Below are 16,526 nucleotides of genomic sequence, written 5' to 3' on the forward strand. Positions count from 1 at the left end.
GCAGTGATTAAGTTAGAAATAAAATTGATAAACATCCTAATTTTCCTTCCTCTTTGAAAACTATGAGATAACTTCAAATTTAAACTAGAGTTTGAGGACAAACACACGGTGTTGGGCTAGAGGTTTGGCTTTTTCGCATTGATGATTATTGTTGTTGATTGTTGATGTTGGTTCTTGATGTTGATGTTGATTGTTGATTATAGTTGATGGTAGTTGTTCATGTTGATGTCGATTGTTGATTGTTGATAATTGATTGTTGATATTGATTAACAATTATTGATGTAGATTGTTGATGATTATTGATGTTGATTGTTGATTGTTGATGTTGATGGTTTTTTTGTTAATGATTGTTGATGTCAATTGTTGTTTGTTGATGTTAATTGTTGATTGTTGATGGTGATTTTTGATGTTGATTACTGATGTTGGTTATTGATGTTGAATTTCAGATTGTTGATGTTAATTGTTGATAGTTGATGTAAATTGTTGATGTAAATTGTTGATTGTTGATGTTGATTGTTGATGTTGATTGTTGATTGTTGATTGTTGATGTTGATTGTTGATGTTAATGTTGATTGTTGATTGTTGATGTTGATTATTAATGTTGCTGTTGATTGTTGATGTTGATGTTGATTGTTGTGTAATTTAAATGTGCCAAAATACGGCACATTATAATTAGGGCTGCAGTTTATCCGTTTTACGTGCCGACGCCATCTTTAAAATGTTAAAAGTTGTGTTATTGAAGAATCAATGCTTTCAAACATAAGGTTTGGACATTGTGTATTTTAGCAAAGATTTGTATTAAAGATACGTACCCCTTTCGTCCCTTTACAACCGCAGATACAGGTTTTTTTTAGCAAAAAAACGAGGCTGCCATAATCCATAACGTACAGGCATCGCGCAGTTTTGAATATTTGTACGTGACGTGACGTGCAAAGCACGCGAGCGCATTATGGGCGCGCCCGTCGTGCAATCTTCGATTCAGCCTCATTTACGTCATCATCACGATCAGGGGTTAGTGTAAGGAACGAGCACGCGCCCCTGGAGTCGAGACTGGTAATGGAGATCAATGGTTGTCATCCACATGCGCAGTGGGCGGGGCTTAATGGCTTGGTCTCTTCGAGTTCAAATAGACTATTACAACATTTACTCCTTTACGGTTTACCTTTAATATGTTTGACCCATCACCCCTTATTTAAAACGTGAATTTCGACAATATTACTTGGTTGTATACACCTTCAGTGTTCAAATTTAGTAATTCATAAATTATCCGGTAATTCTAACTTTTGTTCAATCTGTGTCTTTCTGTGCCGTCATGTTTAGAGCCATCATTTACAGCGTACGCGTGTTAGTTGTCATTGAATATGTCGATGTAGATCTTGTAGTCGTTGTTGACTTTCTTCCAAACAAACAGTCCCCTGTCAAAACAAGTTTGAAAACAAAACACCTCAAAGTTAAATTCTGGATGCAAAGTGTTTATTAATGGTGAAAACGCCACCAATGCGGCCGTGGGACTTTTTTGCGTGTTTGAAAAATAAAATGTGTTTTAAAAAAAATCCTGGTAGAGCGACAAACGTAAAAACAATGTATGGCCTATAATAAGCCGTATTTTTCGTCCAAATGTGGAGGCTGTATCGAACATTTTCTAGGTACAAGGTTCCACCACACCAAATACGTGCTCATAGGAAATAACGCAAAATCGGACACAAAGAGCGCCGCCTTGTGACGCTCAGGAGCAAGGTGGCAATTACAGACATCAAAAATTGGAATACAGTAGTTTTTTCGTTAAAACCTTGAAAATTCATCAGGGAAAAAAAATTCTTTTTTCGTAGAGGACGGGGCATATATATTTAAATGTAAAAACTAGAGATGGTAAAAATGTTATGTTTCAACTGTTCTCTGTAAAAAAACCCCACTGTACTCTGTGTTCAACTTTGAACTGAACATAACAACACTTGTTTGCAACTCTTTTTTTATGTTTAAGAAGGGGACGCAAAAGGTTGATAGGCTCACTTGGTTCATTTTGAGTCCGATTCACTATTCATGCACCCCCCCCCTCTCAAAAATGCAGACAGTCGGTTGAAGCTTTGCAGCTGCTTATCACTGAGCTTTGACATTTAGGAAAACAAAACTTTCCGACAATGTAAACTCCTCGGAACCGGTTCTGTTCAAAATGTGTTCAAAAGTTCCGCTGGGTTTTACCACAGAGCAATGCGGTTGCCCTATGGTTTTGTAGTGTATGTAAGGGTACTTCAATAACCTTCGAATCACCCGTTAATATCGCCCCTCCTCCCCCCTAAAGAAAAATTATAATCTCGTTACCCCGACCACAGTATTAGCTCAAGACAGTATATCTTAAAATACGGAATTTATTAACTTATTTCTTAATATATGAATTCAACATTGTCAAAGCCCACTCACTTCCAGTTATAGACTAAAGTTCCGTTGGGGAATTTCAAGGTTATTTGAAGCCGCTCCACAACGATGGATTCGTCTGTACTAGGTGTGATCTCCAGTATATCCTTGGTTTTGTCTAAATCTTGCTCCACCCACTTCATGTGTTTTCGGGTTTCTGTTGAAATAATTATACAGAGGCAGGCCCATTTCACATATTTTTCTGTTTTATAAGATGGAATTAGCATCTGGAACTGGAGATGTAGATTTTACATTGAGTTTTGCCGTTAGCCGGCCTCGGCAAGCTCGGTGGTTGAGTGGTAAGACGTCTGCACTAGTAAGCAGGAGGTCGTGGGTTTGAGTCCCACCTGTGTAAGCTTGTGACTTGTTTTCTCGCAAGACCGCGGATAACACTGAGAATATACAGTGTTTATAAAATACGTCTGCGACGGGTAAAAACCTAAGATAAAATCTTGTACAGACACTGGGATGTAGACGCGTCCATCATAGGCGTCGCCAGGATTTTGTCCGGGGGGGGGGGGGGGGGCAAAGCAAATGTTTCACTATATTCTCAACATATCATTTTTCCAAGCGTGAGGGGAGCATTTGTCGTAACCCCCCCCCATCAAATTAACAGCAACATGGCTTAGCACCTCTTTCCCCCTTTTTTTTCCTTCATTTTTTTTCGTTTTCCGGGGGGGGGAGTGGCTAGGATGCCCCCCCCTTGCGACGCCCATGGCGTCCATGTACGGTCCTCTTCACAAGTAGATCTCAGGTCCATTCACAGTGTATGAAATGAACAGTAAGAAAGGAATGCATAATATCGTCCAAGCTCATTTGAATAGCTTGTGATTTGAATTCGGACTGGTGGACTTGTGATGGACTTGTGATGGACTTGTGATGGACCCGTGATGGACATGCGATGGACTTGCGATGGACTTGCGATGGACTTGCGATGGGCTCTGACTATACATCCCAGATTTCTTGACAATATGTCACTAGCTGTCGTCTTTTATAACGAGGAGACAGTGTGTCTTGGTTTTCGGCAGTAGACCCCTTGCATAGAGCGCCCTCATCAAGGACAGCTCTTGCGTTCGTGCACTTTGCCACTAAATGTAAATAACACTTGTCCTAGTAGGGGAGTATGTGGGACCCCCCCCCCCCCCGAACTAACTTTCACCATTTTTTCATATTTTGGATGTTAACAGGAAAAAAAATCCGATGCGAAGGAGATATCCAAGATGGCGGCCAATATGGCCGCCAAAAACGGTAAAAACTGGACAAAAGGCATAAATCAGCCAAATTAGGTGATCAAAGCATCAATAAAATGGTTAGTTATATGTTTTAGACCCTCAGAAACTCATTTCTGGTTTCCTTTTTTTTTCTATCATGCTTCAAATTCAAGATGGCGGCCAATTTGGTGGCTAATATGGCCGCCATATTGGTAAAAAATGGAAAAAGTCACATATCAGCTTAATATAGGTTTTCCCGGCTATTTTAACACTAATCACACGAATTCCCTATATCGATACTTTAATTTCGTCCCCGATCATCGCCAATCTCAGTTCTCAATTTGAATTTCAAAAAGGCACCACTAGATTTCATTTAAGGTTCAGTATAATTCAAACTGTTAGCATTCCGATTCGTCCAAAATCTTTGAAATTCGTCTCGTGAAGCAATCGGCGTTGAATTGACAAAGCAAATTAGTTTTTTGACATTCGTTTTCATGTTTTTGTCATTACATTGTTGTGTTGCTAAACACTACCAGGATCGACGAGGACAAAACTCAAGGAAATATAAATACGGAGACCAATTCTTGGTCCAAATAATGTATTACTGACAACTCAACTGAACATAAGATTGAAAAAGCAAATTGAAAAAGCAAATTCGTTTTTTTGTCATTCCTTTCAATGCCCAATCTTTGAACTTGTTTGTGCATTAATTAAATTTTAACTTTTAACAAATATTTCCTTATAAATGAAAGTATAGTTGTAAGTTTTGAGATTTCTTTGACAATTAACATTAAAATCAGAAACTGAACTTTCACAACAATTTTTTTGCTTAGCATATGGAAATTAAGCATAACGATCAAACACCTTCGTAATGTTGCTCTTTGAAATATGTATATGAAAAAAAACCCAGAAATAAGGTATGTCTTTCAAAGAACACCATTAAGAAGGTCCTTGAACTTAATGCTCAGTGTCCATGTCATAAGTGCATATTGTGAAATGACAATTCCTGACTGTAATGCTAATTGTGAAACACAGAAATAAAAATTCATACCTTACAGCTAACTACTTTTATTTATACATATAAGGAAATATATGTTGAATTATCGTTGTTTTAAAACGCATAATTCTTCAAATAAATCTTAAGATTGGGCGCATTTTCTACTCTTATACGATATAAATCACCAGGGACGAAATGTTGTTGTGAGGCATTCTTGTGTTTCCATAGAATGTAGTCTGCGGCTGCAGGGCCGATTGGAATTTAAGTAATGCATTTGTTCATGTTATGCAAGGCTGTCTTTATAAGTCAGCCACTGTACTGTACTCGGCGCAGTTGGTCTAATTTTTGTGAAATTTCATGTTGAAATTTTGATACGCAAACGTGTAAAAATGAATCTGGAAATTTCACGAAAAATATACATCTGAAAAAGGCAGCACTTTCTGATTAGCCTGTAAAGAGGGTGAGTATGCTTCTAAAGCAAAAAAACCTACAAACTAAGCCTAAATGTGAAAATCAAAATTTGGCTCCGTCGACACGATTTTTGTACATGTGGATGTGTGGCCTATGTTTACGGAGGCAGTCCAGTAAATAGGCCACATTTATGGGGCTAGAATAAGGCTAGAAGTGAACACCAATCTAGTGAGAATGACCCTGGGTATGCCTATGATGAATCTAGATCATTCCATTGTTATTGCTGTGGCAGATTTGGCCACAAGTGGAGAAAGTGCTATGCCAAATATGACGTCAATGGACAACAGTTACACTAGTTCCCCCATCTTTTTGGAGACGAAAGAAGTTGATTCAGACGCTTAAGGATGGGGCAAATAAGAGTAGGTCTGAAGATTGTGACAGATATTTACCATTTAGACGTGTACGAGTAAGTTGTGTTCCCAATGATCAATTCCAGACAACTTTAAATCAGTCTAATAGCATAACTGCAGAGATAGGCAATAAGACGATACAGTGTTTAATTGACACCGGTGCAGATATAAATGTTATTGATCATGGATTGATTTTTTCCGTTTTTGTCCAAATCAGTGAAAGGAACACCGGTGTCTGATGTAACAGTTGCCAATAGCGGTAATTTACAAATCACTGAATTACTAACTCTACCGATAGTTATAGAAAATGTACCTTTTACCGTCCTATTCAAAGTAGCTAGGAATCTCAGTACCAACATCATACTGGGTACACAGTTCCTAAGTTTACATAAAGCAGTTATTGATTGTGGGTCTGGTAAACTACACTTGCAAAAGAAAAGTCAGATAAGAGTGAAAGAAAGACAAGAAATTCCTCCACATTCACAGTCTGTAATCTGTGCAAAGCTTTCTGATCGACATGCAATTGGGTCTCCAGGTCTTTGTCATGGCGGAAGACGCATTTCAGCCTTGGGTGTATTGGTTGTAAACACTTTGTAATCTGTAATAGCCGTTGGTAATTGTGTAAACCTGCTGGTCATGAATGTAACCGACGAACCTGTTGTATTGTACCCTCGTACTAAGTTAGGCACTTTCTCACCGATAAATTCACACTGTGTTCACCAGTTTGATATAGTTGACGAAAACAGCAGTGTCCACCTTAATAGTGTCAAATCGGATCATCCTATTAGTGCCTGTCGTAAATGATCCAACCACTGATTGTACGAGAAGACAAGAACTGTTTTCTCAAGTTAATCTGAATACAGATCATCTGTCAGTTAAGGAAGTTGATCAAATAACTGATTTACTGTGTGAATATTCAGGTATATTTCAGTTGGAAGGAGACTCCCCAGGTTTTTATACAGGTGTTAAGCACGAGATGACCATGCCCCTATTCGATCTCGACCTTATAGAACTTCACGATGTAATCTTATGTTCAGTTGAGTTGTCAGTAATGCATTATTTGGACCCAGAATTGGTCTCCGTATTTATATTTCCTTGAGTTTTGTCCTCGTCGATCCTGATAGTGTTTAGCAACACAACAATGTAATGACAACAACATGAAAACGAATGTCAAAAAACTAATTTGCTTTGTCAATTCAACGCCGATTGCTTCACGAGACGAATTTCAAAGATTTTGGACGAATCGGAATGCTAACAGTTTGAATTATACTGAACCTTAAATAAAATCAAGTGGTGGCTTTCTGAAATTCAAATTGAGAAGTGAGCTTGGCGATGATCGGGGACGAAATTAAAGTATCGATATAGGGAATTCGTGTGATACAAGGGCTAAAATAACCTGGAAAAACTATATTATGCTTAAATCATAAGTGAAATTGTAACTTATATGTTTTTTACCCTCACAAATTCATTTCTTGTATCGCTTTTTTTCTATCATGCTTCAATGCATGATGGCGGTAAGTTGGCGGAAAATGGAAAAAATGGAAAAAAATGGAAACAAAATCATATTTTAGCCATAAAGTGTGATAAAAGCATCAATAAATTTGTTTAGTTTTATGTTTTTTTACCCTTGCAGAATCATTTCTGGTATCTATTATATGATACCATATTTCAAATTCAAAATGGCGGCCAAAATAGCGGCCAATATGGCGGCCAATATGGCCGCCTAATTGGTAATAAAAAAATTAATGTGATAAAAGCATCAATAAAATTATTAGTTATGTTTTTGACCCTCACAAATTCATTTCTGGTATCCCATTTTTTGCTATCATGCACAAATTCAAGATGGCGGTCAGGATGGCTACAAAAATGGCCTCCAAAATCGGTCAAATGTGAGAAAAATGATATATATTGGCCAAATTATAACATTTAAATATTACATACATGCTCTGCTCTTAATCCTTAAAAATTCATTTCAAGCATTCTTTCGTTTTGCTACCATGAACCAAATTCAAGATGGCTGCCTATATGGCTGCCAAAAATGGTCAGATTTAAGAATAGCCATTGGCCATACATGTAAATGATATGTATGAGTGAAAGTTAAGAATATGTACTTAAGACTTCACTGCATATCTGGATTTGTCTTACTTGCAAACATGTTCCAATTTCAAGATGGTGGTCTAAGTGACGCGCCGGCCGGGCTTCCATCACCGGCCGGTTTAAGCACAGGCCAGCCAGAAGCTCGCCGGTTAGTTTAATCCTCTTCAAACCGGCCAAGCAACCGGACAGACTCTGGCTGAGGCATCCACCCACTACAGGCGATCTATTGTGTTCATGCCTGAAACTGGCAGGTCCAACATATGGGACCCAACAATGAGGAGTTTTTAATCCGCTTAATACTCCAAGGTTAACAAAAGGCCTTAAGCGAGTGACTGCTATATAAATTAACTGGCCACTTTCCTTGGGAGAAGGACTTTCTGCTTCTTCGTTTGGTAAATTTTACTTTCATAGAAACCAGACAGTTAGGTAATGCGCTAAAACTAAATGTAATGAATAAATAAATGCCAGCCATCCATATGCAAAGACAGAGTCTGGAAACTTGTTTACGCCATGCTTACACAATAGACACTAATCCGCTTAGAACTCTTTGTTTAACTTTGGAGGTAGCCTTTCACCAAGGCCATCGCGGCTTAACTTGCCCGCATTCAAAGCAACGAAACCGCGAAGCGACTGGAGATGGAGACAACACATGCGAGTGGCGAAGCCACGAGGGTCTTTTCTAACTTGTCGAGAAATTCTTATGTTTTTCTTTATAATCTTGATTTTTGCTACCCCAAAAGGGTAGCAAAATTCCCACCAATTATCAGCCTTTTCGTGCGTGCGTGGCTACTACCCAGACGCGTCGACGCACCCGGATGCGTGCATGCACAAAATTTAAAAACAAAATAGATGTATGTTTGTTGACAAACATGTGGCTGTTTCGCTATTGTGTTTTTATGTCATGTTATAGACCAACGGGAGATATAGAGATGTGAAGTCGAAAGTTGCAAAATCTATAACGCATCTCGGTCTAGGTACATACCAACTTTTAACCCAATAATTCTTGTAGTTCAGGAGATATATGCCTTCAAAATATGTTTATTGACTATGACGTCATATGTCAGCGATGACGTCATCATGATATAATTTTTTTAATTTATAAGATATCCGAGTCTAAGTATATTCCAATTTTGAACCCAATCGGACCTGTAGTTCTTGTAATAGCGACCTTCAAAATGTGTATTTTTTTACGATGACGTCATATGTCGTGTGATGACGTTATCATGACGTGACTATAATTTTTATCTATGACACATCCCAGTCTAGGTGCATACCAACTTTCGGACATGTAGTTCAGGAGATATAGGCCTTCAAAATATGTGTATTTTATATGACATCATGACGTCAAGTTGATTTTTATCTATAAGACATCCCGGTCTAGGTATATACCAACTTTCAACCCAATCGGACCTGTAGTTCTGGAGATATAGCCCAATCTGTCAGATCTAGCCGAATTCTGCTAGAAAATGGTCACAACCCACGATGAAGTCATGATGACGTCAATGTTCGGGGCACAACTTCAGTTGCTGGTCGAAGTGTGTGCCGAGTATAAAGGCAATCGGATTAATTTTAGTGGCCAAAGTGCCCGTAACAAATATACGTGTACAAATGCAATGGGCAAAAATGACCGAAAAAGAAAACAAAACTAGATTTATCGTTATTTTTTGTGTGACATGTGACATGTGACATATAAAGTATCAAGTGTAAGTTCCATCCAGGAAGGATGTGTAGTTCTGTTTATAATAACTGGTGGCATATAATAATGTGATTACATTCTCATAAGGCTTTGAATTATGACGTCACATGTGACATGATGACGCCATGATGACGTCACATCAATTTTCATCTCGTATAACTTTATTGCTTGTAAATAACAACTTAGCCATAGCATACATTGTTGAAAGCAAGTTCACATCTTTCACCAATTTTAAATTACAAGGCAGTTCCAGTGTAACCGGAAGGGCCACGTGATTTTGCACAAAAATGAAGACTCTGGATTATTCTATCGATTCCGCAAACATCAAGTTCAGGTCTCTCACGGTTGATTTTATAATGATTTTCAAAGATTAAATCTATTCATCTTAAACGTGACGTCACGTGACCCATGATGACGTCATCGTGACGTCACTTCAATTTTTTATCTATAACACATCCCGGTTTAGGTACAAACCGGTACCAACTTTCAACCCAATCGAACTTGTAGTTCTGTAGATGTTGTCCAATCTGTCAGATCTGGCCGAATTCTGCTAGAAAATGGTCACAACAGAAAAATCGCATATATTGTGACGTCATGGGTCACGGGATGATATTGCTTGTAAATAACAACTTAGCCATAGCATACACTGTTGAAAGCAAGTTCCCATCTTTCACCAATTTTAAATTACAAGGCGCTTCCGGTTTCAACCGGAAGGTAAGGGCAGGTAATTTTGCACATAATATAACAAATGAAGACCCTGGATTATTCTATCGGTTCCTGCAAACGTCAAGTTCAGGTCTCTCACGGTTGATTTTATATTGATTTTCAAAGATCTACTCATCTTTAACATGACGTCATGTGACCTATGATGACGTCATCGTGACGTCACTTCAATGTTCATCTATAACACAGCCCGGTCTAGGTACATACCAACTTTCAACCCAATCGGACCTGTAGTTCAGGAGATATAGGCCTTCAAAATATGTGTATTTTATATGACGTCATATGTCACGTGATGACGTCATCATGATGTCAAGTTGATTTTCATCTTTAAGACATCCCGGTCTAGGTACATACCAACTGTCAACCCAATCAGACCTGTAGTTCTGGAGATATAGCCCAATCTGTCAGATCTAGCTGAATTCTGCTAGAAAATGGTCACAACAGAAAAATCACGTGACGTCACGTTACCCATGATGACGTCATCGTGACGTCACTTCAATTTTCATCTATAAAACATCCCGGTTTAGGTTCAAACCGGTTCCAACTTTCAACCCAATCGAACTTGTAGTTCTGTAGATGTTGTCCAATCTGTCAGATCTGGTCACAACAGAAAAAATGTGCCCCGAACATTGACGTCATCATGACGTCATCACGGATCACGTCGGCAAAAGTGCCGAAACAGCCAAAAATGCGAGTCTAGTTTTCCACGAGATCGTGACCGCGTTATTGTTCTTACATTATCTTATTTTAACTTTACTTATAAAGTATTTTAAGAAATTATTTGAGTGTATGAACTTATTTTTCATCTGAACTTATAGTTATTTGCTCTTACGTTATCTTTACTCACCCTCCTTTTAAAAATGGAAGCGACTAGGCAAAATCCTCGTTGTGATTGGTTAAACCTTCAGCACTCTTCTTATTTGCATAAAAACCATAAGTAATTCAACAAAATCAAGTTGGGAAAGGCCTCGTGGCTTTCCCACTCTTGCGTGCTGACTTAATCTTTGCTCCAGTCGCTTCGGGGTTTCGCAACTCCGCTGCTCTAAGCCACGATGGCCTGGGCGAAAGGCTACTTTGGAGGCAGACAGGCTGCATACCAGAAGGTTGTTCGTTGGGTGACCGGGGGGGGGGGGCAAAAATACCGGCTGAGGATCATACCGGCCCCAAAGGGCATGTACAGGGCAGCGCAGTGGAAGAGGTCAGATCATAAAAGGTAGAATTAGATGTACCCATCCAGGAAATTCTACCTCCTAGAGAGCACATGGCTACATTATTTGGCTGATAATGTGATATATGACGTTTTCCTATTTTTTTTTACCAATAAGGCGGCAATATGGGCCGCCATATTGGCCGCCATTATTAATTTGAAGCATGATAGCAAAAAGGAGATACCAAAAATGAATTTGCAAGGGTAAGAACATATAACTAACAATATCACATTATTCAGCTGATATAGGACTTTTTTTAATTTGAAGTATGATGGCACGAAATAGACACCAGAAATGAATTTGCAAGGGTAAAAAACATATAACTAACAATTTTATTGATGCTTTTATCACACTTTATGTCAAAAATATGATTTCTTTCCATTTTTCTCCATTTTTGCGGCCATATTGGCCACCAAATTGGCCGCCATTTTATATATGAAGCATGATAGCACGAAAAAAGATACCAGAAATGAGTTTTTGAGGGTCTAAAACAAATAACAAACCATTTTATTGATGCTTTTATCACATAATTTGGCTGATTTATGCCTATTTTTCCAGTGTGTACCATTTTTGGCGGCCATGTTGGCCGTCATCTTGGATTATCACCTTCGCATCGGATTTTCTTTTTCCTGTTAACATCCAAATTGTGTCTTAGGACCATAAAAGGCACCCAAAAAATTGGTGAAAGTTAGTTCTAATGGGGGGGGGGGGGTGCACGGGGGGGGGGGGGGTCCCCCAAACATACTCAACTATAGCGTGGCTAGTTAGCGGCTAGATACTCTCACGGACACTATACGAAGAACGCGTTGCGTTGACCAAGGCTATATTGCCGTAAAAGTGACGGAGAACTTACCAGCTTTTCCAATCTCAAGATTCGCTCCTTCCCGCATCGTTCGGACATCATCGTCGAAATACACCAAAATGCAGTCCAGGTCTTTGTTGTTTGCACACGCCTGCATTTGCTGGGTCAACTGCGTTATCGTTTCTGACACTGCACATTTCAAACAAATTTAACACAACAACGATATTTATTTTAAAGAAATAATAATATCAAAAGGCTGACAGAATTCTCCTGACGTTTCACACCTGCGATTCACCTCTTAACAGGTGGCTCTAGAACTTTACTTTCTTACAGACGCCCACAATTTTTTTGCCATGTACTAAGTACGTCATTATGATGCACTAAAGGGCGAGATAAAATTCCCTTGGATACGTTCTTGACGCCCACAAAAACGGAAAAGGTGACCAAATGTTTCTCTTCGGCCAACATTTGGTCTTGGTATTGACCACAGTCTGAAAAAAAACTCACTGATTGTCAGCTATGATTGAAAAGGATACAGGCCTTTCTTTGTGACTGCCCCAAAACACTACCAACACAGTGTTCAGAATTGGCCTTTTGCTATCAACACAATGGCAACAATGGGCCTCTGGGCAATGAAGGCAATAAACAGAATAACAGAATAATGGAATTACACTTATTGAACTTGAAACTGAATGTATAGATAAGGTTCATATTTTCACTGTCCTGTTCAGGTACTTGCTTGGTTCATTTTTCTAAATTGACCTGTCGTGTCTTGCACCCTGCCTGTCTCATACAACGTTCTGATCATCAAGGCCCTTTGGGTATAGTAAACTGAGGCCTTGCCACGGTTTATTTGAAATGTTATTTGTTCTATTTATTTATTTATTCTTTTTTTTATTTTTTTATTCATTTTTTTCGCAGGAAAGTTCTGAGCCTCCTTTTATTTCAAACATCATTATCTTTACAAAGCTTCACAAAAAATCCCAAAAATATCCGTAACAAATACAGCAAAATAACAATGAAAACCTGAACATCAACAAAGCAAAACAAACATTAACAAAACAAAACAAACAAATTGCAAAAGGAGAAAATAGCAAAAAGTCCGGAGCGTCAAAAATTAACCTTTCACTTCCGAAAACTTTCGTGTGGACTCGTGGAACTCGATCACTCGTTCAAGCATGAAAAGTTATGAATTATTTTGGCCGACAATTTTTGTAAACAAACTTGAAGGATATATTTTCATTTACAAACAAATAAAAAATGATCGTTGATAACACTCACTGTATATTAACATGATCCAATCCAGCCTAGATAAATGTAGGTAGGTCTTTGCATCGTTATCATTTTCGTTCTAACGCAAGTACGCGATGTGAAAAGTACAGCCGTGATCGAACAAGAAGACGTAAGTACGAAAATAGGTCGCAAGTGACATTTGTTTTTACACATTTTCAACTGACTTCTCACCTTTTCTGAGGTAGTTTTGTCAGTGTTTTCAATTTAACGTATTTAACGTTTTCAATAACGTATTTTATAATTTATTCCTTTATACACACATTGATACATGTTTGATATCATCTTTGCGTTTCCCAATGATTTTTGACTCGCCAGCCGGGCTATTTAAGGGATAGTTTGACTGAGCCCGCCGCTGTTTTGACTAGCATTTGGCTAGCGGGTTACCGCTAATTTCGAACCCTATATAAGCAAAAAATATGAAAACTTGAACATAAACAAAAACAAAACAAACAAACAAATTCAATGCGAAATTTTGAAGGACAGTTATCAAGGAAAACAATACATATATAGTTACACAACTGAATGCACGTCACATGCACACCTCAAACCATGATATTACCCCCCTCCTTAATAGTTAAAACTTGGTGAGTTTGCTTGTTGAATGTTGACGTAATTGCCAACAACACAAAACTCATCTGTGCCGTATTCGAAAGCATTTGAATATTAATGAATTCACCACCCTGCAATACATATTCCAAATGTAATGAATGTGCATATTATGAAATTCATGAATATAAATCAAATTGACAACTACGAAAAACGCCAGAACAATTTAACTTAATTATCATATTGATCAGTCTTTCAAGGTAATGCAATCGTTGGTCTATTGACGCATTACATATTTGTATAACATGCAGTCCATTGCCACCCATATAGGGTTAACGTTAAAAGGGGTCTGGACATTCGAGGGGTGATAACCACTAATAAGCTACCTCATTGAAAAGGCTGTAATCATATCAAGATATAAGCTAGAGATGTACAACAATAAAAAAAAGAAAATAGCAACTAGAGTTTGCCACCTCGGGTGGTGAATTTGGGGTCTTGGCCATGGGCTACTAGTAAAGGAGCTAAGGTTTCACATGAGTCCAAATTTCATATGACCCCGGCTCCAGAATTATTTGGAAAGCCTTTAATTTTCACCCCAAAAATGATACCCTATTAAACCTGGGTTTTACATATTATAGGATTTAATGTAGGCCCTACATTCCGCAGAGAACGCATTTCGAAGAGAACACATATGAGACAGAGTCCCCCAAAATGGGACCTCAAAATTCATCACCAGGATATGAAAGCTGATGTTGAAAACAAATTATGGACTGGACACAAATTATACAACATTTTTGTCCCACTTCTTTGAACAAACACTTACGACTCGGCACCTTACATTGGTATCACACTCTGATTTTTATATATATAATTACAGGGTGAGTCAGAAAGAAAGTAACCTGGATTAATACTTTTTGTTTTCTTAAAAGCAATTGAATTTAATACAGGAATGAAGTATTTCTTAAGAGCATGTTCTTCCACTCATCTTAAAAAAGGAATTACTGAAATTGATCCAAGCTATCAGAAGTTAAGCATGTTTAAGACCTATTTTCATATAGCTGTCCATGGAACGCCATGGGAAGCTATTGATCCTGAGCTGAGTGAGAATTACAGATTACACCCACACATTCAAATACAAATGGATTTCAATCACATTGTCTGATTCCAAAGTGTTTCTCCTGTGCCCTGGTATGCGTCCAAAAATTAGACCCAGCCCCTGACGTTTTGAAATTGCCACATTTCGAAATCCGTCCCCTCCCAGAAAAGAGTAAGGATTTAAAATGGGTCCACCATTCTATTTTGCTCTTCAGACACTGCTTGTAGACATTGTGTGGAATCTTGTTCTATGCTATTGAACCCCCTTCCCCCTCTCACCCTGATATTCTGCTTAAGATGCAGGACTACAAATTACTGGGTTTAGCGATACATACCACCACGTTCGGCTTCTTGCACCACCAAGGCGTCAGCTTCTACCTCTTGGAGCACCGAGGCGTCTTGCTTGACCACGAGGAACCCCACCGTCAGCAGGGCCAGCAGACAGGCGGTAACAGGAGACATGATGACAATGCGGGCAGAGGTTGACCAAGAGCTGTCGGTTGAGATCGAAGTCCGGCTTGAGAAAACCAAGTCAGTCAATCGTGCTTAGCGTGATTTGGGGCTGTGCGCCTGAAAACTTTCGTCGGAGCAGTTATGATTCCTAACATTGGTAGCAATCGCTTATGTAAGTCCCTGAACGTGCACATTCACGACTCAGAGTCACGTGACCAAAGTTATAAATTTCAAGTACCGATGGGCTATAAAATCGCAAGGTCCTTTTGGCAAAACCTTGGCGTTCTTTCAATTCTATTTTGTTCAATTTCTTAAGATTAATTTTTAGTTTTAGAATACCGATTAACATTTCCCCCCCGACAGTTAATGAAATACAATGTATTTTGAAAAAACAATCCCATTTAAACTTTGTCAGCAATATTGCATACAAATGCAAAGTCATTTTGGCAAAATGTCAAATACCAAAATGATGGAACTGGCTACTTAAATTTGAAATATTCATGACTTTGCAATGGCAGGTTTTATGAACCGTATGTTGCATTAATTGAGGTAAAATAAAGTACTTTTGCCTACGTTGCATCATGTTGAGAAACGTTAATTGAGTTTTTGAATTACTTGACCGAATAATTTTTTCCAAACGTGTAGTTTAATGTTGTGTCTGATGAAAGGGTTCTGCAAGTGTTCTAAGGTGCACTTTTAAAGGGAATGTACATGATTGGCTTTTCCTGTAATTTTCAGAAATGAATTATTTGAGAAGTTAGTATCATAGATCAAATATTGGTACACTGACATGTTTGAAGGTTTGTGTAAAAAAATGCTTGAAAAACCAAGAAAAATAAATATTTTCACGTAGTCTGGTTCCTTGACTCCACTAAAGGTAAAAATGTATCAATTTAAAGATGCCGGAAAACTGTAAGATAAGGGAACATGCAGTATAGCTGGCCTGCACCCGTTCATGAACATGTTACCAATAGCAAACACAATTTGCACTGAAAAAATGGTAAAGTTGGAGCAGTAGTTGAAAATAAGTTAGGTTTTCCAATAGTGGTCGGCCGGAATAGTGGTACAGGATGCTTTAGACTGTCATTTACCAACATCCTAGTAAGGTATTTCGTAACAACTTGGTAGTTTGATTTTTCGATGTTTGCAAATGTTGTATTTTCCCTTTAAGA

General features: G+C 38.3%; 1 protein-coding gene across 1 annotated transcript; it reads right to left on the reverse strand.

Moving 5' to 3' along the window:
* Positions 1-1,345: 1,345 nt before the first annotated feature.
* Positions 1,346-15,525, reverse strand: LOC119721809. Its single transcript, XM_038191765.1, has 4 exons — positions 15,237-15,525; positions 12,019-12,156; positions 2,419-2,569; positions 1,346-1,415 (listed from the first exon to the last, which is right to left on the reverse strand). Exons 1-4 carry the CDS (start codon positions 15,361-15,363, stop codon positions 1,346-1,348), a joined length of 486 nt encoding a protein of 161 aa, XP_038047693.1. The 5' UTR covers positions 15,364-15,525.
* Positions 15,526-16,526: the final 1,001 nt, after the last annotated feature.

This window comes from Patiria miniata, unplaced genomic scaffold (assembly GCF_015706575.1).
Source record: "Patiria miniata isolate m_02_andy unplaced genomic scaffold, ASM1570657v1 HiC_scaffold_14, whole genome shotgun sequence".
NCBI lineage: Eukaryota > Metazoa > Echinodermata > Asteroidea > Valvatida > Asterinidae > Patiria > Patiria miniata.